This window comes from Leptosomus discolor, chromosome 1, assembly GCF_034619465.1.
Source record: "Leptosomus discolor isolate bLepDis1 chromosome 1, bLepDis1.hap2, whole genome shotgun sequence".
NCBI classification, from domain to species: domain Eukaryota; kingdom Metazoa; phylum Chordata; class Aves; order Leptosomiformes; family Leptosomidae; genus Leptosomus; species Leptosomus discolor.
This window is the reverse complement of record NC_141391.1, coordinates 217,625,396-217,652,660: the sequence shown is the minus strand read 5'-3', so window position 1 is coordinate 217,652,660 and position 27,265 is coordinate 217,625,396. Positions and strand designations below refer to the sequence as shown.

The 27,265-nt window shown below is 50.3% G+C and overlaps 1 protein-coding gene across 3 annotated transcripts; it reads right to left on the bottom strand.

Annotated features, from left to right (window-relative positions):
• Positions 1-588: 588 nt before the first annotated feature.
• On the bottom strand, positions 589-24,857 carry COPG2 (coat protein complex I subunit gamma 2). Of its 3 annotated transcripts, none has more exons than XM_086481109.1 (24): positions 24,782-24,857; positions 23,305-23,357; positions 22,589-22,669; positions 21,731-21,802; positions 20,814-20,893; positions 18,818-18,893; positions 18,308-18,400; positions 17,138-17,224; positions 15,936-16,093; positions 15,588-15,721; positions 14,856-14,923; positions 14,058-14,246; positions 13,000-13,095; positions 11,694-11,937; positions 9,351-9,426; positions 8,350-8,453; positions 7,417-7,542; positions 6,644-6,706; positions 6,381-6,520; positions 5,840-6,011; positions 3,993-4,090; positions 3,124-3,262; positions 2,615-2,713; positions 589-1,103 (listed from the first exon to the last, which is right to left on the bottom strand). In XM_086481109.1, exons 1-24 carry the CDS (start codon positions 24,816-24,818, stop codon positions 973-975), a joined length of 2,616 nt encoding a protein of 871 aa, XP_086337235.1. In that variant the 5' UTR covers positions 24,819-24,857; the 3' UTR covers positions 589-972. The 3 variants fall into 3 exon arrangements, with proteins under 3 accessions (XP_086337235.1, XP_086337250.1, XP_086337242.1); XM_086481116.1 differs by lacking the exon at positions 589-1,103 and adding an exon at positions 1,769-2,493; XM_086481124.1 differs by lacking the exons at positions 20,814-20,893; positions 21,731-21,802; positions 23,305-23,357; positions 24,782-24,857 and having other exon boundaries at positions 22,589-22,624.
• Between the last annotated feature and the right edge of the window lie 2,408 nt (positions 24,858-27,265).

Here is a 27,265-nt window from a genome sequence, read left to right as displayed (position 1 = left end):
CCTTATTTCTCTGAATTTCAGTTCAACAAGCAGAGCTTCTCACCCTCGCTACGCCCCTGGGGCAATCTCAGGAGCTTTGCCAAAGCCTGGCTGTGGCACGCAGGTCTACCAGGGCGGGCTCGTACCTGTTTCACTAGAGCAAGCCAAGGTGGTGGGTTCTGAACATCAGCAACTCCAGCCACAGGGATCTGGGATGGCGTTTAAATGAGCATTAAAATAATATTCATTCCTTCCTCACCCTGACTTGATAATGAAACACCAATTCATCAGCAAAGAGCTGCAGAACTTCCCCCAGGAGTCACTGCAAGGTCCCTCTTTTCCCCAGTTTCACATCTCTTGAGGCCAGGAAAAGGCTGCACTGGTTTTTGGTATTACGTGAATAGGCCTTGATAGGTGAAGTTTAATCTCTCTCTCCCGTACATTGATTTTTCTGCGTGGAAGGGAGGAGACAATCATCAACCTCCTGTAAATTTGCAGGGTCACAGACTGTTTATGTTTGAAATTTAATAGCAGCCCTTTTGCAGGAAGGGGTTTCTGGTGAGTAAACAGCCATTATGGGCTACTTTTTCTGTACTGAAGCAGACAGAATTAGAACAAGAAATTTCTATTTTATTAACAGCGATTCATATGAATTCCACCAGTTGGACCAGTGTATATTTTCCGTTAATAAAAATCAGTTTTGACAAAAGTCTGATTCCATTTTCTGAACCACCTGCCTCTTTTATCTTCCCTGCTCTACCGCAAGTGGCCAGAAATGCAATAAGTTAGACGAGAACGTGTAAGTGACGACGAGGGAAGGGACGGGGGAAAGGCTCGGCACCAGCCAGCCCCTCAGCTACTGCAACATCATACAAAATATTTACTAAATTGAGGAATAAAAACTACATGCAGAAGGACAGACAGCCTGCTTGATATCCAGTAAATACACAACTTGCAAAGGAGGTTTCTACCACAGTGGATGGGCTGTAAGGCTCAGCCCACGGAAGCCAGGATGACCTCGACAGGCGTTTCTTCCTTGCTCCTAACCGTCACCTGCATGGTCACGCCATCTCCCAGCGCAAGCCTCGACCTTACCAGCACATCGCAGCCGCCTCGGTACACGCCTGGGGACAAAGCAACATTTGAGAGGTGACTTTAAGAGAGGCTCAGCGATCCGGTCCTAACCCAGGAGCCAACAACTTGGTGAGTGGAAGACAGATTCAGTCTATGGCCAGTTGCAGGGGCGGGGGGGGGCGGAATGACCAAAAAATACCCCAAAAACCCAACTAACCCCAGCAAATCCCCTACGCTCGAGGCCAAGACTGAAGACAGCAGATACTATCACTAATGAAGCAGAGCCAGTGAGTGCTGCTGGAGGGCCAGGCTGACTTAAACCAGGTAGGAACCAGAAAGGGGGTAGCTGAAGCTCGCTTCTAGTTCGAGAAGGGAACACGTACTGTAATTCTGCAGTGAAGGCACAGTCCATCGGCTCAGTGCCCTCACCGTTGAGCAGGAATAGTCACAGAATCATGGAACAGCTTTGGTTGGAAGAGACCTTCAAGATCATCGAGTCCAACCTTTGTCAACACCACTAAACCATGTCCCCAAGTACAGCCTCTACCCATCTCTTCAACACCTCCAGGGATGGTGACACCACCCCCTCCCTGGGCAGGCTCTGCCAAGGCCTGACAACCCTTTCAGTGAAGAAATTCTTCCTCATATCCAGCCTGAACCTCCCCTGGTGCAGCTTGAGGCTGTTTCCCCTTGTTCTATCGCTTGTTACTAGGGAGAACAGACCGACCCTCACCACAGCCTCCCCTCAGGCAGTTGCAGAGAGCGATGAGGTCTCCCCTCAGCCTCCTCTTCTCCAGGCTGAACACCCCCAGATCCCTCAGCTGTTCCTCATACAAGACCTGCTCCAAATCCTTCCCTAGCTTGGCAGCCCACCTCTGTACCCTCTCCAGCACCTCAGTGTCCTTGTAGTGAGGGGCCCAAAACTGCACCCAGCACTCGAGGTGTGGCCTCACCAAAGCAGACTTTGACTAGAGGGCTTGGACGTGGCGCTCCTGGAGGCAGTTCAGACTGCAGGACGAGCCATCTCCAGTCCCCCTTCAACATACCTGGAGTTACCAATTCTGCCCCTAAAATAAATAGAGATCTGACCCTTCTGTCTCGTTCATTGCAGTTTTGTTTTAATAACTGCAACGGAGTTTTGTAGAGCACTTCACTTCCAGGCTTTGCACAATCCCTGGACCACAGCCACCAAACGAGAAGCTGTGGGCACTGTGCACCAGTTCAGGATGTGTCTTTAGCGACAGAAACTTGCAAACAGGATGGTCCTGGGAAGCCCCTTCCGAGACAACCTCAGGCAAGGATTTCAGCGAGAGGTCTGCACTGGAAGCTCTTCATTCAAAGGATTCTCTATCGTTCCCATAGGTAGAAAGAGAGACAGAGCCTAGCCTGAGTACACCCACGACAGCGGGCTCCAAGGTAGCACCAGCTGCATTCAACTTTCTACAGAGAAAAAAAAAACAACACCTCTTGGAATAAGAGCAGAATCTCCCAACCCATTTCCCTTCGGTAAAAATCTGTGGGGACATGGAAACGTGGAGAGTTCAACAGCACGAACACTTACCAGCCAAGCAGAGCGTGTGAGAATTTTTGTTCTCTGGCACTTTATCTGATCTCTCACAGGGCTGCATGCCCAAGAACTTGATGATGTTATTGACGGCTTCTGCATTCAGAAATTGAAGAAGAAATATTACCTCTAGGTTGGTGCCAAGCTTTCTGTGAGAACTAGTTGGCAATTAAAGGACGTTCTCTAAGCGCCCACGTGGTTGAACCATTTCCATTCATCATCTTGGTTGCAGCCCCACCAACACACCTGCCTCGCCACGGCCCTGCTGCTGTCTTGACAGCCCAGCCACGCTCCCCGCCCTTCAGCCAGCCTCAAGCAAAAGAGCGCTGCCAAGCTTCCACTCACTGCAATCCCAACGTTGCAACACAAAGCCTCGCTGCTGGGACCTAACAGCACGTTGGAAAGCGCCAAAATTCTCCTCCTACCACACGAAATACATCCCCTGCACGGCAGATTGACCAGGATTATTACGTGGGTCGTCAATAAACGAGGAGAGATCATCTCACCATCCAGGGTTTTAATCGAACTAAGGGCGAAGGTTTCTTCTTTCTCAAAGTCATCGCCCACTTCTTCCCATGCAGCTGCGAAGTTTGGCTTTAAAACCTTCTGAATATGGTCAGACACGGTCACCTCCAAATCTTCCAACTGACAGAAAAGCAAGGGAGATTTTTCAGCTGCCAGTTACAGAAACGATCCTAATCTTAGAGAGAGAGAAAGAAAGCCAAGGAGAGACAGCAGCTTTTGCCAAGACAACGGTGGCAGGCCTGGCTTTAACTTCAGCACCTAAATAATAGCGCTTAGAAAGCGGAGAGGGGAAAAAAAAAAAGTATTTATGGTGTTCATCTGTAAAGCTTAAGAACATTTACAGAAAAACTCAAGAGAGACTAAAGGAGAGCAGAAAACGGGGCAATCACTTTGTGAGTCAAAGCCCGTTCTGGCCCTTACTGGGCAGCTGAGGGACTTTCTCAGAACCCAGAAGGTTTTACTTCCTCCGAGCCCAAAAGACAGGCAGTTTCCTGAGATCTGACTTGTATTTCCGTGATCGATAACACAAACACAATAAACAAAAGTGCAAACGCTTGGGGTGGAAAGATGGGGTCGCGGAGCTGAGAACAGACAGTGGAAGTTCTTCCTTGCTGTCTGTCTGTCCCCACAAATCTATCTCCAGAGGGCACTAAAGCTAAACGAGCTTTTGGCAGAAGCAAGGTTTTGGGGAAAGATTTGAGGTTACAAGCCACAGTATTTTGGAGACGGTGTTTCAGGCAGGCCAGCCCTTCTCTTCTGTTGGCTTCAGATCCCAGAGGGAGCTGTCAGCCCGACGGCCACCACGGGTATTCAGAACTAGCGAGGAGGGAAACACGAGTCCTGGACTTACCACGTATTCATCGTCGTAGCCATCTTCTTCTGGCACGCCCGTGTTTGGGTCACAGTCTCGAACGGTGAACCTCATTGTGCAACTGAAGGTACACGCAACTAAGGAGAGGAGAAAAAGCCTGTGTAGGTCAGTAGTGCTGTTTCTGCTGCTTGAGCCCTCGCTCCCCCAAAAAAGAGACCAGGAAGAAGATACAGACATGGTCAGACAACTTTTCAACCTCACACGAAAATTCCCCACCCCCCAACTTTAAGATGAAGGAGGATCTCACAAAAGTAGCACGCCAGGGCTGTAAGAAACTGTCCTGGTTTGGGCTAAATCACAACTAATTCTGGTTTAGTGCTTTAACTTTTCAGTTCAGTCTAAGTACCTGCGCTTTCTGAACCAGCAGCACGTTATTTCCAGCCAGCGACTGCTCCAGCAGTGCCAACCCCTGATGGTCACAGCCAGCCCCAAGGGATGGGCTGCAGAGAGGCCCTGGCTTGTCCTTGTTCCTGGAGCCACCAAGGCCACTGCTGAGTCTTGTACCCCATGTTGGGGTGCCGGGAGGGAAAAGGGTCCCCAGCCCGAAAAAGGCCGCCCCTGCAGGGAGGAGCGAACCGGCCAGGGGACCCAAACCTGACCCACAGAGTGTTCCACCCCACGGACGGCACGGTCAGTGCAAAGCTGAGGGGTCACCAGGGTCCATCTCTCTTCTTCGATGGCGACACCTGAGGAGGGCTCTGTCTGTCCTTCTGTCGTCCATCCCGCCCCGTGCGTCCCTGAATCCAGGGCCTGAGTCCAGCTCCTGCACCCGGTTCCATCGGCTGCCCAGTCCGGCCTGGGACTGCCCCAGTGCCAGCCCCGCAGCGTGGGGGGGACGTGTCGTCATCGGGGTGGGGGGAGCTGGGTTTGGTGTTGGGTTTGTATCTATTTGTACATACTGTGTATATTTCGTTATTTCCTTATTCTTATCTTTTCTTTTATTGATACTGTTCCATTAAAGCTGTTTCAGTTTTCTTTTCCAAACCGTAAAGTCTCTCTCCCTTGTTCTCTCTCCTTTTCCCTTCTGGGAGGGCAGAGGGGTTCAGAGAGAGCGTCTGTCACTCGTGAGTGGCCGGCCCAGCCTCAACCTGTGACAGAAGCACAGGCCCACTGACTGGCACAGAGCTGCGGGGAGATCCAGTCAGCACTAGCTATCAGAAGGAACTCTGCAAGGGCTTCTGACAAGTGGATTGTGATCCAAAACCACAGCTCAGGAAGTTCAGCCTCGTTCTCATCTTCCCTAGCGTTAAAGCAACACCAAGAAATCCACCCTGCTGATGAGCTCAGTCACGTTAGACCGACTGCAAATCCAACGGATTTTCTTTTACATGTGAATAATAAAAGCAAGAAAGGGAAGTTTTATGCCCAAGAAAGTCTCTCATTCCTACATTTCCAATTCTCTAAAGAGAGGAAAAATCTCACTAGTCAACTATGTAGACGCCCAAACTACTAATTTTTTTTTTCTATTTCCATTTTCCTTTTGCTGATTCTGTTCTCCAACACTACCGACACCCACGTTTTCCAACATGCTCCTTTCTCCGATTCAAGGTAGCAAATCCCATTTCCTCTGTTACCTGCGTGCTCTCCAATCCTCTTTAACACCCCATTTTTAATCACCCAATACCACTGATGATTTAAAAAGCACATATGCTGTTTTGCACAAACACAGATTCTACCTTAAAACCCACAACACACGAGGAAGAAACAGCGCTGGAACCTCACCACGCGCTCGCCAAATCCTACGCCTTAAACATTTTATTGTGTGTTCCCCAAAAACTTCACTGGAGGGATTTTGTCATGTGGAGTTACCCCCTCCCAACGGGTACCTGCAGTGGGGTCATCCTTGGGAATGTGGACGAGGGTGTAACACATGCCAGGCTGGTTGTAAGCCAGGCTGGGCGCTGGGATGCAACAGATCACGTCGTAAGCGTCCGAGGGCTCCATCTGCACAGTGACTCTTTCTAACAGCTGGTCATTTAACGTGTTCGTGCAATCAAACTGCAGGAGAAGAAATTGGAAAGGACTCGAACGCAGGAGGAACACTTCACAAACCTTTCCTCTGCATCGGCTACGATACTCCACGGCGCACAACAGCCATCCCACAGCTCTGACCAAGCCCAACGTTCTCACTGAACAGCCCTTCTCTCCAATTTTACCAGGATTCTGTAACGGATGGGATCGTAACCTCCATCCTTTTTTCATCATGGAGGCAAGCAGCACACACCCTCTTAACTCTACCGTGCAGCTCCCTTAAGAGAAAAGCTGTTTTCTCCTGAGCACAGCAACAACACTGTTTAGGCCACAGCCAGGCCTCGCTAAGGGCCAGCCCCTGCCGCACCCCGGCACGAAGCGCGTCACTTCTCCTACCTGGAAAACGATGTGATGCGTGAACACGTGTTTGATACAACGAACAAAATACTCCGTTTCTGCTTCTGTGAGCTGCACTGGTTCCGAAGACTTGAACAAGGGACCCAAGCTCTTAAACTCGGGAATAGCTGCCAGTTGTTCTGCGCAGGAAGGAAGAGAAGGTGACGGGCGCTTCGTGACGGGCTCCTTCCTCGCTCCCACCTGACCCGCCGCAATCCTGCCAGCACTTCAAGCGCTGCAGGCCCACCCGTCTTCTCTCGTACCTTGGAATATATCCTGACGCGAAGGAGCGACTTTCTCAGGCTTGCTGGTCACGAGGGCAATCTCTGGGAAGGCAAAAGCAAAGACATTCGTCAACTACACCCTGCAGGAGTTTTAAATGCTGTTGTAATCTCCACTGAAAACTCCTTAACCCGTAGCGTTTCACACGCTCTGCTGCAAACCATCGCCAGCCTGGTTCCTCACACGCACAGTGAAATACCCTTTCTGTGAGACAGCGTTGGATTGTAAGGCCAGAAGAGCCGACATAGCCGAGTAATGATGAAGAAACCACACTTTATCCAGAATAACCAGCAAAAAAGCGGGAAGAAGGAGCAGAAGGGTAAAAAAAACCCCAAAAACCCCAAACTTTTTCTTAAAATGTTGCGCAACGTCAAAACGCAAGAGTTGTGTAAGAACGTGGAAGCAAGCCAGGGAAGTAGCCAAGCGCTTCTGGAACGTCCTTTTATCAATAACCTGTGAACTAATAAATTCTGACGACGTACAAACTCGTCTCGGATACCAAGACCAGCAGAACCACCAACAACATCCTGGCCAACCCATATTCCTTCGGAGGCAGCGCCGTCTTCCTTTATCCCTCAGGATCAGGCAGGCTGGCTTCTGCCAAGCCGGCACCACCGTCACCTGCAGGGCATCCAGCTGAGCCACCCCCGGGCTCGGCCTGACCCTACGAGGGGGGCAGCCAGTCACCGACGTCGAGGGTCGTTAGGGCACCGTGAACGCCCCTTTGCCTATTTCAACGAAGCCCGAGCGGTACCTGCTTTCTGTTCAAAGATGGGTGCGGTGGCCAGCGGAACTGTCTTCATATCAAAAGGTTTGTCAGAAGGCTCCAGGGTGTATTGGTGCAGGGCTTTCTCCAAACCAGGAACAGAAACAGTCAACCCTGCAAAGTAGAAGTGCGGGCGGAAAAATCGCGTTTTAAGAGCAGGAACTCTCCGATACGGGGTTCACAAATGAATTCTGGATTGCCTGCTGCCCCCAAAAGCAGTAAGTCTGAAAAATTTAGGTTTCTCTTGAGAGAGAAACAAGGAAGATTATTTAAAGAGCTCTTCTCTGTAGCCTGTCCATTGGTTCAGGTTGCAGAGAAAAACTTGTGAGGAATCTAGAGCTTACAGCTAGATAGATACGGTTTGGACTTTGGCTAATAAAAACTGATAAAAGCACCTTCCTTTCTCAGTAAACACACACCAAGTACTTCAAGATACTGGATAGAACAAAAAACTGCTATGAAGATGACACAGAAAGTCACCATTCTGGGAGATACTAAACAGTTCACTCAAGAAAAGTCCTTTGCAACAGTCTTAAATACATTAAATACTCTGCTTGCATGAATTTTCACCTACAGACTGTAAAACATTTTATAACCAGCCCTGGCAACCAGACGGGTTGTCATCATTTTGTAAGGAAGAAGACAGAGCAAAGGTTAAGAAACTTGTCCCAAGTGAAAGAAGAGGCAAGGCTGAAGAAAATCCCAGCCCGTGCTCCTGCTCCGTCGCCCAGACAACCCTTCTCATGTTCTGCTAAATCTGCCACTCAGCCAGCAAAGCACCAGGGCTAGGGAAAACCACAGAGTTCTGTCCTTTCTAGTTACTCTGACCCGAGTTATATGATAGAAAACTATTCTTACAGCAACAAAGCCCACCCATAATGTGAAAGAACAGCTCAGACTTCTTTCTTTTCCGTCACTGACCGTTAAAAATATAGGCAGCATTCAGCGCTATCTGTCTCTGCTGCAGGACATTCAAGTAGAACGTCGCTCTGTCCCGAACTTCGTCATCGCTGTCCATCATGCACCTGTTTTGGGGAACGAGAGGCCAGCAGTCAGCCAGCTCAGGCCATCACGGGAGCCGAGCCAGACACGGCCCTGACAAGACTGGACCTGATACTGCAGTGGTAGCCTGAGCTCCCTCAACAGGTCTTCAAATTACGCAAAAAATCCTAGTCATATGTTTAACTTCAAGCTTATACCCAAAAGCAGAAGAAACAAGACTACAAAAATAACCATGTTAAAGCTGCTTTCTGTTTCAGACTGGGAAAACGGCTGCGTGCTCAAGCGTTCACCCACTTTGTCGTTTGCAGCAGGTGGTTTAGAAAGAGATTCTCTCTCCCTCCTGGCAACCAACCTCCCTCCCTCCCCGCATTGCTCAAGTCACTTCTTGCAGTTGTAATTCACTTGCACCTACGCTGAGGTTGTCTTCTGCCTGAAGCACTTCATCTCTGAGTTACTCCTCTCACCACAGACATGGTGCAGGTTTACACTACTGGGCTCTACAACTGCGTCCACATTGATGGTACAGACCATTTAAGGAGGTTGAACGGTCTGAACAAGGCACGAACCTGTGAAATGGGAAGACCCGAGACCGCTACTCAACCACACACACAAGTTATTTATGAGTAACACAGCGATAGAGTTTCTTGCTTCAAGGGATGCAAAAAAAAAGTACTAAACCACTGTAGATTTATTACCCACTGCAGAACATTCTCGGACTGGATGTTTTCATGACTAATCGCATCCTTCATCTGCTTATCTCCAGCCGTGCTGTGCTCCTCCGGCCAGCAAGGAGGGCTGGAAGTCAGCCATCTCCCACCTCCTCAACTGGGATGTTGTGACCACCCCAGCGCTTCTTCTGCGGCGCCAAACTGCCCAGCGTCACCACCGAGCTCGGCACGGGCACAGCCATTCCCACTCACCTCTGCAGAAGCACCAAGATGCTCGGGAGAAGGTTCTCGTTCTGGGCACCAAACTTTGCCAGCGCGCTGACGGCGGCTGGAGAAGGAAAGAGGGAAGATGTCAGAGATGCCCAAGCTACCTGCAAACACATCCACACAGTCACGAGTCAAAGCACCGAGCGCACTGTTGCCCCGAGGGTCCAATTTACACAAGTTTTCACTTCCACACCACGAACCTTCTAGTGTCATGGAAAGCCTAAACTATTTCCATATCTTCAAATGGAAACAGTTTTGTGCCAGGGACTAACAGAACATGATCAGCTTCACGGCCCTGCATCTCTGTTCTGAGAGAACTCTCTATCAGATGAGGTTAGTTCAAGCTCCACGGCTTGTTCCAGTTGTTGGCCCCCCTGCCATTAGCTGTAGCTCACACCCTCAGATAAATCTGTTTCCACAGACAGGGGTGACACGCATCCAGTGGTGGCCAGGGCCACACCGCATCCACTGACATCGCGAGGAGCCAAAAATCCCTCAGCGACCACTTCGAGCCGCCTGTCCAAACTCATCTGATTTCAGCTCAGCGTCAGCTTGAAGAAATTCCACACAGAAAGAAGAGAAAGCTTGACAAGGAAGGACAAGTTTTACGGCCTTGGTGGTTAAAAAAGAATCTGTATTTTCACAGTGACCAAGTTTCTAGGCAGCGGGTGCTCTCTGCGTGCTCCCAGGTCACCCTTAGGAAAGTGTGCCCGAAAGAATCGCCACCAAAACCCAAATGCAATCTAGACCATGCTCTGTTTGTGAGCTCCTTGTGCTTCCTCTCCCCCCGCCGTGCTTCCTCTCCCCCCGCCGTGCTTCCTCTCCCCCCGCCGTGCTTCCTCTCCCCCCGCCGTGCTTCCTCTCCCCCCGCCGTGCTTCCTCTCCCCCCGCCGTGCTTCCTCTCCCCCCGCCGTGCTTCCTCTCCCCCCGCCGTGCTTCCTCTCCCCCCGCCGTGCTTCCTCTCCCCCCGCCGTGCTTCCTCTCCCCCCGCCGTGCTTCCTCTCCCCCCGCCGTGCTTCCTCTCCCCCCGCCGTGCTTCCTCTCCCCCCGCCGTGCTTCCTCTCCCCCCCCGTGCATCCTCTCCCCCCCCGTGCATCCTCTCCCCGCCGTGCTTCCTCTCCCCCCCGTGCTTCCTCTCCCCCGCCGTGCTTCCTCTCCCCCCCTGTGCTTCCTCTCCCCCCGCCGTGCTTCCTCTCCCCCCGCCGTGCTTCCTCTCCCCCGCCGTGCTTCCTCTCCCCCGCCGTGCTTCCTCTCCCCGCCGTGCTTCCTCTCCCCCCCCGTGCTTCCTCTTCCCCCCCGTGCTTCCTCTCCCCCCCGTGCTTCCTCTCCCCCCCGTGCTTCCTCTCCCCCGCCGTGCTTCCTCTCCCCCCCTGTGCTTCCTCTCCCCCCCGTGCTTCCTCTCCCCCGCCGTGCTTCCTCTCCCCCCCCCCGTGCTTCCTCTTCCCGCCGTGCTTCCTCTCCCCCCCCGTGCTTCCTCTTCCCCCCGTGCTTCCTCTCCCCCCCGTGCTTCCTCTCCCCCCCGTGCTTCCTCTCCCCCCCGTGCTTCCTCTCCCCCGCCGTGCTTCCTCTCCCCCCCTGTGCTTCCTCTCCCCCCCGTGCTTCCTCTCCCCCGCCGTGCTTCCTCTCCCCCCCCCGTGCTTCCTCTCCCCCCCCCGTGCTTCCTCTCCCCCCCCCGTGCTTCCTCTCCCCCCCCCCGTGCTTCCTCTCCCCCCCCCGTGCTTCCTCTCCCCCCCCGTGCTTCCTCTCCCCCCCCGTGCTTCCTCTCCCCCCCCGTGCTTCCTCTCCCCCCCCGTGCTTCCTCTCCCCCCCCCGTGCTTCCTCTCCCCCCCCCCGTGCTTCCTCTTCTAACAGGCAGGAGAGATCAGGCCAATGCCAGTATCGCTCCAACGCCAAGTCCCAAGTACGAAAATAGGCCGAACGCTCTAAAAGGCTCTGCAGGAAGGAAGGATCAGTCTGCAACACGCTTCCAAGGAGGAATCCTTATCTTGTGTGAGGCAGATTTCCACAGAAAGAGATGACAATCTACAGCAGACAATTATATCACACAGGGAGCTAGCAGTGTCCCCTCCTCATCTATTACCTCTCAATTCCTAGGAGCCACTCAAAGACGGGACCAGAACCTAACATATTGCCTACGTTCTGTGAAGCAGGAGGACCCCGTCCTGCCGCTAAGACGACGTGAGTTTAAGGACAAAAACCACCTTCACAGCTGACGAACCAAAGAGCCTGTGGAGGAACCATTGCCTCCCGCCCCCAAACCCAGTGGCAGCCCCGAGATTTCTCGCCGAGCTCAGACGTGAAGCCGTCGAGCCCGTGAGCTGAACTCACCAGCCCTCACAGCCTCGTTCTCCAGCACCACCCTGTTGAATATGAAGCGGATGTACTTGGACGGGGACGGGGTCCTCGGCCCCTCTTTCCCCAGCAGGTGCAGGATCTTTGTGGCCAGGACAGTATGTTCACAGTCTTCGATGAACTCGCAGAGGTGAGCCAAGCCCGATTCCTTACTCTCAGGATTCTCCTCAATGATGCTGATTATACAGTCCACAATGGCTCGCTTGTACTCAAAGCCACCCTGGGAAAGGAAAATCAAGGACGCTGACCCGGCAGGCAGAGCTCAGACCGTGGGGCTGCTCAGTTCCCCTCACGCTTCAATTGCTTCTTTCCATTGAGGAAAAAAAAAAAACAAACAAAAAACAAGAGAAAAGATCGCTGGGTGACCTGACAGGGTCTTCCCAGGCCCGCCCTGACCCATTGTTATAATCAAGTTTGGATTTTGAATAGATAATTACTTTTCATTGATAACTAATTGCTTTTAGTGAACGATTTAATTGCTTTAAGGAATAACTAACGCTATGTATTGATGAAATTAGTTTACATTGTAGTAAGAAATACCCCAAACCTCCCTGATGCTCCGAAACAGCAGCTGCTGCCTTGCAAAGAAGGTCAGAGCTAAAGCTGCTGCTCATTGGGAAGTTGTCCAGAACAGAACAGGGAGGCAGGAGACGGGGAGTGAAAGTGCCCGTTCTTGGCGTGTCTTCTTATCTTATGGGGTGAAACCAGAGGAACTAAGGAATGCTGAGGTGAAGACCCTCACCTCCTCCCCATCCTAATTCGTATATCAGAGACCTTGATCAGTAAGATAACCAATGATTATATTAGTATAGGAATACTAATGAAGTTAGTTAATAGCATGGACCAATCATTGTAAATGTCAAAATTAATCACGGGCACAACATTCATGCTGATGTTAAAGACCACGACTTGGCAGAAAAAGGATATAAAATGCTGAATTTTTTGTGTAATTTGGAAGCCCGTCAGGTGGAGCCATCCCCCGTGCTCCCCAGCGCTGCCGTAACGAAGTGTCCGCTTCTCTGCAACCGTATAGATAAGTCTGTGGTGATTGAGACCTTTCGTCAACACCACCATCTGCGCAGCTCTGCGGAGCAGTTTTGGATGTACCAGCTCTAATTCCTAAAGCACGTTTCAGACAGGTCTGACCCCCGAGAGAAACAAGGTCTTGGTAATCAGTCAGGCCCCACCACTGCTGCGTACCCACGGACATAAGACAGGAAAATCCTTCATAGCATCTATCAGAGCTCCCTGCCAACAGCTACGGAAAGAAAGTTTCACATACATCGTCCCTGAGCATGTTGGAGAGGAAGGTCATCATGACGCTGTGTTTCCGAGGGTATTTCTGGCACAAAGCACTGATAGCCTGTACGACCACTACCTGCAAAACAACAGAGAAGGACGTTACTCACGTGCATTTATTTTTCTATCCCCCCCCAAAAAAAATACAATACAGGCTTCTCACTATCTCCACTTGTCACCTTGAGAGATTAAATTCATGTACAAGGACAAAATGAGGTGGTGGACTGTCAGCATGAGGGAGGTTACAATGCTGTGCTAGCACGCTGCAAGGCCTGCCTCTGCTCGAGGGACTGTATTTAGGATGGGCTACCCTAATTCAGCGGCCTCCCTCCTCCTGCCCGGTGATGATCCTGACCTTAATCCTAACTTAACTAGTTACATTTTGTCATTAAAACTCTTTGCAATGTTACATTTTGTCATTAAAACTCTTTGCAATGTTACATTTTGTCATTAAAACTCTTTGCAATGTTAAACTGGCCTAATACTTACTCCCTTTTTTTTATAAAAACTTAAGACCACCGTACACTAGTGGTCATGGTCTTTGTCCAGAGACGCTACGCTGCTCCAGGCAACTCCATGGTGTAAAAAGGACGGGTACAAGCGAACTACCATCCTCAACTAAGCGATGAGCTGAGCTCATAGTGACTAAACTTGACAAATTCGGCAGAAAATGACAGTTCACACTGTTTCCTACCTACATATCAGACTGAAGTGATAGAGACTCAATCAGAACAGTTAAAAATCCCTCTTCCTCTCCAAAGATGCAACCAGAAGGGCAGTACAAAGTTTTGCAGGATACTGCACAGGAACCAGGAATCTACGGAACGACCTTTATCCTTCCTTGGAGCGGTGGGAGGAAATGACAAGGTATATTGGAGTTGGAAAGCAGAGGGCTACACCTTCTGAATTTCAGGCTGGCTTTGCTCTATCAGACTAAGTCACTGAAGGATTAACAAATGGGAAAAGCTTCCTAAAAAAAAAAAAAACAAGAATGGGAAAAAAACCTGCAGTTGGAAAGAGCAGAGGCCTCCAATGCCACACCTTAAACTCATCTGATATTTCTGACACGAAGGAGGAGATCTGTTTCATGAGCCTGTCTACACTGCTCTCACTGCCTGTCTTCAGCAGGGTGGTGATGGCCAGGGTAGCGATACTGCGGTTGGAGTCGGTGATGAGGTTCTCCAGGTCCAGGTTGCAGGCAGTGACCGCAGAAGGATGCTTCATGGCCACCTGTAAAGGAAGCGATTCCAAAAATTATACGGGGGCAATAACATCCTACGATTCAAAGCTTTTGATGGGGCAAGGATCAAAGCCTTCCCCCTCCCCTCCAGTACTGCTCGGTTCTGCAAGGATTGCAACTAAACCCACACGACGTGACTGCTGGCAGGATGCAAAGCTCAGGTTCTTTTGTTTCAGCGTTTCAAACTAACTCTAAGTTACAGCTCCTGGGGTTGACAGTCACAAACTGCTTCTGCTGCAGTGTGCAGCTTTGAAACCAGAACGTTATTTCCTTCACACACATCCTCCTCGCACTTTTTGTGGTAGGAAATATCCATGACTCTGCTTCCTTACAGCACAGAGCTCACGAGTTACCAAACAGCAGCATGGTACAGTCCCGCGGTCCAGAAACGAGCAAACGTAGCTTGAGGGCAGGAAAGGTTTGTCACACCAGGAGATCTGGCATGGAAAAGCCAATTTTCCAGCAACTAGAGTATTTCCAAATACCATAGCCACAAGAGCAGTCGCTCTACTTAGGTAACACACCACTGGGCACTGAAGTCTGGCTTCCTCTGATGCTCAGAGATTTATGCTTGTTTAGAAGGTTCTGGAAGCACTCACTTTATTAAGGGTCCGTACAGCTGCGTATCTCAAGACAGGTTTGGGAGAACTACAGAAAAGCTGCAGCACTGAAAATTCAAAAAAAAAAAATCATCAAAAGTAGTAACTCACAACAAAATGTTACAGAGTAGAGACTGATTAACAAAACCCACTTCCCTACTGCCCCTCTAGGCACCTGTAACGTCTGGGAAGCAGAAGGTGAGAGCCCTCACGACCACACCAGGTGAAGAAAGGGATACTGAGAGGTGCAAACAGTTTAATCAGAATTCACCACAGCGGAAAAACCAGATATGGCTTCTTTCAAAGCCAGGGAACAGAGAGGAAAGTCTAACGTACCCTCGTTCAACGCCGCTAAATATTCCTGCAGCTCTGTCCGTAATTATCCCTAAGCTAGTTAAAAAATAACCTCCCGTTTTTCATCTTCTATCAATAACAGGTGGTTTGCATCTGTGCTATCCAGTTCTCCTCTACCTTCCCTCTCACCCCAAGTTCCTGCAGCTGGAAAAAGGCAAGCGCTGCCCTGTGCCACCTCTAGTGCCCGCTCTCTAAAGCTCAAAATGAAAGGGGGGAAAAGGGATCAATGCGTGTGGGATCCGAAAGCCCCCTAACCTGGGGACATTCAGAACACTCAGGGGTTGAGTCCAATATTTTAGCGATGCTGTACAGCCTCCAACGTGCTCTCCCGCCCTTTCCTTCAGCCGCACCAGGGGTACAAAGGACTCTACGACCCACCTGAAACGGCCGGCGCCAGCTCCCTGGCTGTGCAGTTTGGGAGATGGATGATGGCAGAAGCAGCTTCGTAAATCACCATTTCATGCTTATTCCGCAGGCAGCTCTCAATGAAGTCAAACAGTGGACTTTCATGGCTACATATAAAAGAAAAATAACAATCCAAACCCCACCACACAACGGCCCCCCACACCACCGCCCCGTTCAGTCTAACATTCTGCTTCTCCCTGCGGTTCGACACCACAGTTCTGTCTGCGGGCAGATTTCCGTGGTTTTTAAAAAAAAAAATAAATAAAAAATGCAACTTTTCTAGCTACTGTTTTCGTAACTCACATGCTGCCTCTTCCTTACCCCTCTTCAGACTCCTTCAAGAGTTTGCTGGCAATTCGGATCAGCATGCAGTACGCAAACTGGGATTTCAATCCGGATTTAGTGAATTTATTCAGCATCTTGGAAACTGCAAGGCGATCGTTTTTTCTGAGGTGATAGAGGAGCCCCAAAGCATGATACTAGGAAATCAGAAACAGAGATGCGCAGGTATTGAATACACGCTGCAGATGGAAAAGCCAGACTGAAAGGCATAAAAGAGGGCTGTTTCCTAGCAGAAATGCCTTCTAACCTCAAAGGATCCCCGTTTCATGACAAGTTAAAGAGCTGCAGGATTTCCTTCCCCTTCCCGTCCACCATAAGACGGCCTCAACATATTACTGAAGATCAAGAGAGCCACAAAATGAATTTACTCCTTTTTCTCCCCATTAAATGTCAGGACTTCAAAGGCTTCAGCTTACTAAATTATATTGCACAAGAACACTTGCATTCCTAGCCCACGCAACATCGCGGATAGCCCAAGGCCTTCGGATGACAGCTGACCTTACGAAAATCCCCACGGCATTTACGGTGAAAGCACAAAAGAACATTTCTAGTTGCTCGTCAAGTTGTTTTGTTGTGGGTTGTTGAGGTTTTTTTTGCCCTAAGACTGATTCACAGCAAGGCTCAGTGAAGCTAAGTGGGCAAGAACAAAGCTGTTTTTACAGCCTTGTTTCTGATCATTAGTCTGTAACACTGGCTGAGCATACAGAATACGTTCATTTCCCCAGCTGTTTGGAAGATTCACGCCAAGATTTTGCCAATATGGATATCTCGCTGATATTTGGGCTGATCTCGGGGTCTGGTGGCCAATTTTCTGAAGGCCAAGACAAAAGATGCTGGTGTTCCGGGAGGCAGCGAGAGAATTTCTCAAGCTTTTTGAAAACTCACGATTCAAACCTGAAAACGGTCAGCGCCGCCCCAGCTCTGAGAAGGTTAGAAGGGAAAGGGCAGAGGACTGCCCTAAAGTGCCAGCTCTTCATTAAGAATTTTGCCCTGGGATCACGGAGAAACTCATACTTTTTTTTGAAACAGTCATTTCCCTCGAGTCACAAGTCTTGTTTTTCAAAGAATAAGGGAAAAAGGAAAACCAGTTACTTTCTCTAAGGTTATTGTAAGAACCCCCAGAACACCATTAACCCTGAGGTCTGTTAAGAGCTTCCTGGGGCAACCACCCTCACGCATACCTGCACCATGACGTTGTCACTCGAAGCTGCCTCTTGAGCTTCGTTGATCCACCGTTTGACCACGTCGTAACTGATCTTCTTCATATGCTGGAAGAAGCCACAAACTGAGACAAACTCCTAGAAGCACAGTGAAGCACCACCAGCCTTGCTTTCAGTTTTTAAGTTGAAAGAATTTGAGACAAATCTGGGGTGTTGCTGCATCCTACGGGTCACAAAGAATAACTCCTGAACGCATCGTTTGTAGGGATGCACTTGTTTCCATACTGAGAAAAGGAACTCGGAGGGTTTTTACGTCCCAACAGGACAGAAGACAATACCAGGCCAATTCACCTGTTAGTCCAGCAGGAAGGCTTCTGTCGTCAGCAGCTTTCTTTGTACCAACACAGGCTCAGCTCCAACTCATCAGCTGGACCTCTGCCCTCCTGCTCTGCCTTCTCAATTTACCCACGCAGCCAGTCTCTTTATCCTACGCACCTACACCCCACTGGTTTCCTTCAGTCTCAGGCTACCACGCTCTCACTTGTAGTCTCCTCTCTGATAAAAATATTAACCCAACGAGAGCTTTTCCAGCCTTTTCTCCTAAACAAGGGAAAAACCAGGGAACATCTTACCCTCCCTACTACGTACTGGCAAAGATAATCTCGAATGCCGGTCTCACCAGGGCAGGATTTGTGTTTTGCAGAGCACAAAGCAGGATGCTTTTATTGCCTGTTACAGAACCCACAGGCTCTTTTGCAGTCATCAATGTTCTTCCACAGCACAGCGCAGGTTGTTTCTACTTACTCTCACCAAACTGATAAGCACTTTCACCGTCACTAGTGTGCTTGACTCTTCAAAACAGACAAGGCCCCTCCCCAGAGAAATTAACGTCCTACACTAACTGCCCAGAGAGCTGACTGAGCACTTTGCACTTAAAGCTGTCACAGCTGATGCACCCGAAAGCAAGAGAACGTTAAGGAAGGAGTCTGAGAAGCTACAGTCTGCTTGAGACAAAGGAAACTCCATAGCTACTATTTTTTGTTTATTTTCCAGTGAGGAGATGAAGAAGAGTCACCTCAAAGGAAAAGGAGATGAAGAAAAAAACAAAACAAAGAGCTACAAATGCAGCAGGTTAGCCTTCCCCGCCACAAAACAAAGCCCAGATTTACAACAATCTACTGCTTTACTTACCAAGGAAGACACCAACGCAGAACTAGACACGCTGGGGACTTTGTCCACGATGGCTTGCTTCATGTATCTCTCAATGGCTTGTAACATTGTACCCTACAAAAGGGAAAAGGGAAAGCGTTGATGCTTCGGAGGCAGAGCATAAAAGGCAAAAAATATATGCATAGTGTATTCAAAAGGCCCTCAGGAACAAAAAAAACGGTGAGGTAATTCTGAGAACACGTAGTTCTGCAAGGGAGCCGTGAGTATCAGCTGCCCAGTGCTGAAGGCTCAATGCCAGCATCGAAGCCTCCAGCGAAGCAGCCCCCCGATCAGAACCCAGAGCTCCAAACCTCCCGCCTTCTAACTCCACGTCTGCAGCGCTACGGCTCCAGAGAGCTCCTCACATCCGCAGAGGGCTCCAGAGCCGCCCTCCCGTTGCTACTCTGAGAACGCACCCTGCAAGAGAGCAGGTTTTCCTCTCTTCAATACACTCACTCCCTCTCCCACAAGGGGGGTGTGATCCGTACTCACGTCGGTGATCCTGCAGAGCGCTCTGATGGCTGGGCCTCGGTACACGTCTTCCTTCCCTGTCATGTCTTTGGTCAAACTAAAACAACCAAAGGCAAACCTGTTAACACTTCTTTGGTATCTCCACGTCTTGGTCCTTTTTGTGACATTCACCCCCACCTCGTTTAGCTGTTCCCACACGACTGCTAAGCTCTAGTATCGGTGAGAAACAACTTCTTAGTAATTAGCTATTTGAAAGTTATTAACATCAGATTCTGTGGAAATACAGATCATTAGAAAATGCAGAGTCCATAACATTGCTTTGCCATAAGGCCTGGTTTATTTAGCTGAGCCATTCTCTTTCTTCGTGTTGTTTTTCTTTCTACTACATGACATTTGGGGTTAGATAACAGCAAAGTTTAGTTTGCTGAACAGCTTTAAAAACCTGTAAAATAAAACAACCACTTGGCACGTGCCACAGAGCCAGTTTTTGCGCTCACAACTACAGTAACGTCTCTCCTGTGGTCAAAAAAATTGATAGCTCAGTTAGCAGGCGGAACTGAACTTTGCTCTGCTTTTCCCTAACTGCTCTGACAGAGCAGCGAAACACAAGTCGCAGCCTAAGTTTAGACAAAACCATCAAGCAGCAATAATTAAAAAAACCCCAAACAAAACCCCAAGAAAACCAAGCAGCAACTGATTGATAAAAAGCAAGAGGCTTGCCTAGAGTTTAAGAAAAGCGTTAACAACTGTCCCCAACATTTCACAGAACAGTGGGAGTTAGAAGGGACCTCTGGAGATCACCTGATCCAACCCCCCCCTACCAGAGCAGGACCACCCAGAGCAGGTCACACAGGAACATGCCCAGGCGGGGTTGGAATGTCTCCAGAGAAGGAGACCCCACCACCTCTCCTAGCAGCCTGTGCCAGGGCTCTGTCACCCTCAATGTAAAGAAGTTCCTCCTCATGTTGAGGTGGAACTTCCCACGCTCCAGTTTGTGCCCGTCGCCCCTTGTCCTGTCACTGGGCACCACTGAGAAGAGCCTGGGCCCATCCTCTTGACACCCGCCCTGTAGATATTCATACGTGTTGATAAGGTCTCCTCTCAGTCTTCTCTTCTCCAGGCTAACAAGCCCCAGGTCCCTCAGCCTCTCCTCACAGGGGAGATGCTCCAGTCCCTCATCATCTTCACAGCCCTCTGCTGGACTCTCTCCTGTAGCTCCCTGTCCCTCTTGAACTGGGGGGCTCAGAACTGGACACAGCACTCCAGGTGTGCCCTCACCAGGGCAGAGCAGAGGGGGAGGAGAACCTCCCTCGACCTGCTGGCCACACTCTTCTCCATACACCCCAGGATGCCCTCTTGGCCACAAGGGCCTATTGCTGGCTCGTGGTCATCCCGTTGTCCACCACAACCCCCAGGTCCCTCTCCGCAGAGCTGCTCTCCAGCAGGTCGACCCCCAGCCTGTGCTGGTGCGTGGGGTTGTCCCCCCCGCCCCCGTGCAGGACCCCGCACTTGCCCCTGTTAAACCTCATCTGGTTCCTCCCTGCCCAGCTCTCCAGCCTGTCCAGGTCTCGCTGAAGGGCAGCACAGCCTTCTGCTGGATCTGCCCCTCCTCCCAGCTTCCTATCGTCACCAAATCTGCCGAGGCCACGCTCCGGCCCTCCATCCAGGTGGGTGAGGGATGTATTGAGCAGGACAGGCCCCAGCACTGATCCCTGGGGAACACCGCTGGCCACAGGCCTCCGGCTGGACTCAGCCCCCCTGAGCAGAACCCTCAGAGCTCTGTCCTTCACCCAGTCCTCAGCCCACCTCACTGGCCACTCGTCCAGCCCACACTTCCTAAGCTTACAAAGCATCTCCTACGGTGACACACGCCCTGTGTCACGGAACAGTTGGGTTTCCCTTGCTATACCCTTTACAAAGCATAATTACAGAAAACCAGAGCGGCCAAAACGAAAACGTTCAGATGCAGCTACTCGTTTCAGAGCTCTGACCCTGTGTCTTCTGTCGGTTCTACTACCTGCTTGTGACGATGATGACGTCCTCAGAAATATTGGCCATCTCTTTGATAGTAAGGTAACACATTCTCCTGAGGGTTTGCTGTGAAAGCGTATTGCAGAAAAAACATTAAACTCAATGGCAACTAGGAATAAACACTTCCTAGAAGTTTTAAAAGTTAAATAAACTTTGGTGCTTTGAAGGCAAATTATATATTTACTTTTTTTTTTAAAAAAACCCCACACCCTATGATATGAGAAAGGTCTGTTAACACTCTTCTTCTGAAATTTTCATTCCATCTTTAAACAGTTACGTGTGCAACCTTCCTCGGCCAAATCTCTAAAAAACTGTAGTGCTGGTTCACTTTTAACAAAAATTAGAGACCCCCATCGCATGAAGCACACTTCTCCAAGTTCCTACGCTCTCTGCAAGAGAGGTCAGAGAAGGACTTCACATTGAGCAAAGCCCAAAGTCTAATCCAGCTTTTTTAGGGTGTTCCCATCCCTCAACTCCGTGCCGATTCACCAACAGAGCCAGTTGTTTTGGCAACGGCAGTATTTGATCTAGAGGCAACTTTTAAATTCTATTTTGAATTCAGCAGATGGGGATTATTTGCAAGTGTAAGAAACAGTCATGAAATTACACTGACTCGTGTATTAAGGTTTTCTGTCATTATTCACATTCTTTCCAACAGTAATTCAATTCAGAAGAAAACCCAACAAACCACTACCAAAACCAATCTGCAGAAGGAACCGTACGTCATTATTCAGCCCTTTGTTTCCAAACCACCAACTGCCTTCAGCGAGTACTCGGTGTGCAGAGCTCCTGTGTTCTCTGAAGTACTCGCCTCGCCCTCCTCCTACGTCCCAACATCCAACTGTTTTGGAATTACCGCAAATCCAGGCAAAACCAGGGAGGCAGCAAGTACCAAGCACTTACATCGTTAGACTGAAATAATCTGGTCATTGCAAAAAAAGCTTCTGTGGCTTCAGTGGTTCCAAAGTGTTCACCCTGAAAACAGCACAAAGGCAGCGAGAAAACCCCGTCACCATCCAGCCACGTCCAACCTCCAGCCCCCACTTATACCACCTGCTCACAGGCAAAGAAATCTTTTCTTTGAAGACTTTTTCTCGTGTTTCCACGCCAAGTTTACCACTGTTATTGACCTGGTTTCAATATAAACACCATCCCCAGCAGTCCAGCGATGGGACAGCTTGACAAGGAGCTTGTGGTCCCTCTTTAGCGTGTCAGCAGTCGTTTTTACGTCATGCTTGTTAACCAGAAGGATCCCCCTGCTTCAAAGGGATCTGTTTGAAGCTGCCTGGTGCCAATTAAGACTGAACAGCACAGGCCCCTCCTATCTGATCGTAACCCTATGGCAAATATTACCTGACATGCAGGAAACCTGATCTATGTGGACACCTAAAGAAAATCTCCTTCCTTATCACGCTTCCAACTTCTCTCCACGCAGAAAGACACCTTCCACTTCGCCACCTCCCAGCCTACGTTCTTACCTCACCTCTGTTAATCCTACTCGAGCTGGGCAAAGGCAAGTGGCTTTTTAATTGCACTTTAAGTGCTGTGGTGATCCCAGACCAACCCACACCCTCGCTTCAGCGACACACACCTCGCTCTCCTTAGGGGCCAAGGCGGAGGGGATAACGCAATGCTACAGCAGCGACACTCCATTTCTGATCTCCTTACGTGGAGAGGTATAAAACTCCTTTCATAACAAAAACTACCAGAAATGAGCTTCAGGAATATTTCTTCTGGTTGGGAAGAAACGATAACCGTTACCTGGTTCAGCAAGTAAAGGATCTTGGTAAGGATGTGCAGGCATCTTCGTGGGTTTATAGGGGTCTCATTAAAGATCCGGGCCTACAAACACAACGTAAATACTGTATTACAGCGTGACCCAACAGTAATAATTTCACTTTCACCATCAAAAGTAAAGCTATTTGTTTTCAACCAAGCAGCTTACAACTTTTTTCATTCTAAAAACGCGTCCCAACGAGCTTATTCCTGTCATTCAGCTCATGCAGGTTTAGTTTGCCGGCCGGGCAGCAACCTGAGCAAAGGACAACGATTCAGTTTACCACCTGAAACTGAATTTTAAAGTATTTTAAAGCAAAAATGCTTTAAAATAAAAGCAAAACAACTTAATTCTTTCCACAGCATCTGTAGCCCAAACGCTACTTCGCACTAGTCTGCAGGAACACAACGTTGAACTCGTTAAGCGCCTACTTAAAGCTCTTTGTACCCCTCTAAAAATCCCCATTATTTGGCGACAAGAGCCTCACCACTTGCAACCTCTCTTGAAGTACACAAAGAGAAGCAGGAGAACCCGTTACATGGCGTGTTAATGAGTGTAATGAGGCAGGTACTTCATTTACACACCCTGTGATTTTAAATTAACTATATGAACTCAGCTATTCACGTTTCCCCAGACTTCCCCACAGCCTTACACCGATCAAAAAAAGAGTTAAACAGCATTATACGAGGATTATCCCTACCTCCTGAAGCACAGCACTCTTCTCCAAATGCTGGAAAGGATTAGAGCCACTACCTGAGGAGCAAAGGAGACCTCTCCGTTAAGGACATGCGTTCTTCACAAAATAACAACAGAAGTGAACGTGCAGGACCGGCCTCTAGAATTTACAAAACCCCCTCAATGCCACATCCCTCTTGGCATTACTGATGTTCTCTATCAACAGCTCTGAATGCACTTTCTTGTTTATTTAGAGTTACCGAGGAAGAAAAAAGGTGGGGGAGAGCACTTTCAAATAGCTAGAAGATGAGGAAGAAGTGTTTACTAGTAAGTTCGCCTTTACATAAAACTACTTGCCCTTTTTTCCCCCCTCCCCCAGTCCCTTTATTTTTATTCCTTCAGGCACAGGGAGCGCTGGAGGCATCAGGACAGAGCTGCTGCTCAGGATCTGAAATCAAAGTACATCGACCAATGCACCACTAAAATGAGCTGCTCAGCAAACTCCAAAGACAACCCGTCAGCTTCGCATCACAAAATCGTTTACACTAGGCTACCTCCATACTGTAACTTCTCAGCCGTCTAACAGCCCAGATCCAGCTGCTGGGAGGAATTCATTTCTTGGAGGTGATACTTCTCAGCAGCATACAGAGGAGACCAGCCTTCTGACCACATTCACAGTGAAACCACCTCTCAGAGCCACTGCTACAGACACATAAATCCCTCTAAACCCTCACTACTGCTTCTGACCCTTTTCCCCCAGCTCTAATTTTTCATTTTCCATTCATTTATTCTTCAGTTCCCACATTCCAAACAGAAGGAAACAAGAGAATGAAATGAAACTCAACCCAGCCAGGCACATCTTGCAGCTCAGACCTCTGAGCAGCAGCAACTGGCAATTCAAGGCAGCACCAGTTACTACAGGCAACCTGAACTTCATTTCCAGCTGGTTTTGTGGAGCAAAAACACGCAGGCGACGGCTTCATTCACCACATCTATGCCTAACGCGATGGGGTTTCTCCCCGCCCGCCGGGCATCTGAACACAACCACCCCTGACACAGCCCAAACCCTATGGTCTGCGTGTGGGGTCGGCTGCTGCCCCAGGCTGAGCTGCAGACCCCGAGTCCAGCCCTGCAAGCCTCGCTCCTCCTCACCTCAGCGGGGGGCCTGAAGAGACCCAGCCGCAGCCCGCAGGGCTGGGGGAACCGGTTCCCTCCCAGCGCGGCCTCACGGGCCCGGGGCGGGCCCTGCAGCCTTCGGACCATCCCAAAGGGCCGCAGGAGGCTCCGAGGGAGGTCCGGGGCACCGCAAAGCAGGTAGGGCCTCCTTCCTCAGCGGCCATTACCCGCCCTCACCTCAGCGGCCGTTCCTCCCTCCCGCCCTCACCTCAGCGGCCGTTCCAGGCCGCGGCGAGCACCGGGCGCGCAACGATCGCTCCCGTCAGGCCACAGCCCTCCCCTGAGCCCGCTCCCAGCTCCCTCCAGCGCCGCCAGCAGCCCCGTACCGGACTCCTCGTCCTTCTTGTCAAACTTCTTAATCATGTCGCCGCCGGTCGCCCCCCTCCTCCCTTCGAGCCGCACCGCCGCGGGAGCTCCCGCCGGAAAGCCCGCCTCCTCGCCTCACTCTCTGCCATCTGATTGGGCTGAGGCCCTGTCACTCAACCCCCTACGCTCTTGGCGGCGCTGGGCGCCTTCCGTCTCTCTAAGCCACGCCCTCTCCGGGGGGGGGGGGGGCTGAGCCAGGCCGTCTTAAAGGAGCCGCGCAGCCATTTTGTGAGGGGGGTGCTTCCCCCCCCCGCTGAATGACAGGCTGACAAACCATCTGAGCCTCTTGGCAAAAAAAAACTAATCACACGCTTCAGCCACCAGCTCCCCTCAGAAGGGGGGGGGGGGGCGGTCGAGGCGCCTTTGCCCAAACGCTGAGGAATTTTGGCAGCAATGGCAGCGCCTTGATGCTGCGCCCCGAGGAGGCCGCTGCTCCCCTCCTCCCTGTTTCTTCTAAAAATAATAAAGATAAAAGGAGCTATTATAAGTTACTAACGCCTCAATGCGGTCTTTGTAAAAAATGGGGTGCAAGGAGCCTCCTCCGGGGTGATGGAACCCCCGAAAAAGCCCAGAGATGATGTGGCTCCCCCCCCCGTCATGGCACCGCTCCCCACAGCGATGGCTGACCCATGAGGCACTGGAGGGGTTTCTGGGATGGTGGGTGCCGCCGAGCCGCTCAGTGTCCTGGAAGCCATTCCCGCCAGGCACAGGGATGACACGGTGGGTCTGGAGAAGGATGGAGAGCGACAAGGGCTCTGGTGGCCAGGCGGCCATCTCGTCTCGTGGCTGGGCCGGCGCTGGCTCTGTAAGAAAGCACAGGCGGTTCCACCGCGAGGTGGCCCCCACCGTGGCCAAATTTCACGTCGGGGCAGTCTCCCGTGGGTTATCTGGGTGTGTTTCAGGGCCAGATACGAAACTGCCTCCTGGCTGCCTCAACCACCCGCCACACAAAGTGGCTGAGGGCTCCCCTGGCTTTAGTCTGCCCCTTCTAGTGGGGTAGAAGATCGATGGAGCGAGGGATGGAAATACAAAGCACTCGGTAGGTCTTATTAGTGAGTATTGTCACAGGATAATGCTTTTTGGACTATTTCAAACTCTTAAAATCTCCTGGAGGGGAGTGAGCAAACCCCTGGACCCCAGGTCCTTGTTGCCACGCAGGTAACTGGAGCAGGGAAATTCTGCTGCATCTCAGTTTAGCACCACCTGCAAGCCAAATGTTTTCGTCTCCTTCCCAAATCCCCGTGGCTGCAGCCGAAACCTTGGAAGGACTCATCCTGGCAGCACGCTGCTGGAAGTATACGCCAATGCCCGGCAACTGCTTGCGTTATTTTAGGTGGCTGGACTTTTCTGTGTCTTCTCCTGCCAAGAGGAAAGGGCCATTCCTAGAATCTGCTCATTGCTCCTCTTCCCTCAGACTGGGAGGCAAAGAGATGCTTTCCTTTAAGAGGATCTCATTAATAAGGATTTTCTTTTCTTCATCCTCTGTCTGATACCCTGTGGACAGCCTCCATTAACTTTCTACCTTCAAATGGGAGAAGCCACCATGTCCCTTTACTCAACGTTCCTACAGATCTTGGTTATCAACAGAGGATCTTCTGCTTTCGATCGCTTTCAGAGGTTACTTCTTTGACTAGGGGTCCACCTGCTCCTCTTAGTATAAAAGGAGAAGGCCAACTCTTGCCAGAAATAGTGAGGGAACAGATCATGCCTTGGGACTGAAGATGAAGCGCAACTGAGCATGGAGCTCGGCACTTCCAAGGGGGAGAAGCGGGGAGCCCCGCGTAAAGGCGAGAGCTGTGCCGAAGAGCAGGTGGGGTAAGGGAGCTCTGATACCCACCTTCTCAGCAAAGGCTTTTCAGAACTGTCCTTCAGCCTCAAAATTGCTCTCTTTGGAGAACCTAGGGTGTGAAATGAAAGCTGGACTCAGGAAAGCAGCCTGAGGTCCCAGGGGTAGCTTTGTCTTACCTGATTGTGCTTCTGAGTACTTAACAGCAGTAAATCGTGCTAATGACAAAACGAGCAGCCCTTTTCATGGGTCAGGGAGAATAAGGCAAGGGGGTATTGAATCACCTTGGGCCCAGCACGGGCCAGGGCTAAATCAGACTTTTGGGTGTTTCTGGCAACCCCAATTGCTGAAACGTCGCCATGATTGTTGATTTAGGGTGAGGTGGAGCCCCTTAAGTGCCCTTCTCTTGGTATTAAGTGCCCTAGTCCAGCTATTACCCTGCTGCTTCCAGCTTGGCTCACGTACCTGAGCTGTGCTGGGTGAGACTCCCATCACAGCCCACCTGAGCACCGTGTTAAACCCGGGAATATCAGGCATGGTGGCTCAGGAGAGTGGAGAATAGAAAGGAGGAGGATAGAAATACAGAGGATAAAAAATCTGTGCAGGATTGTTCTTTCTTGTCAATCAAAACTATTTGAGTATCTTCATCACCACTGAA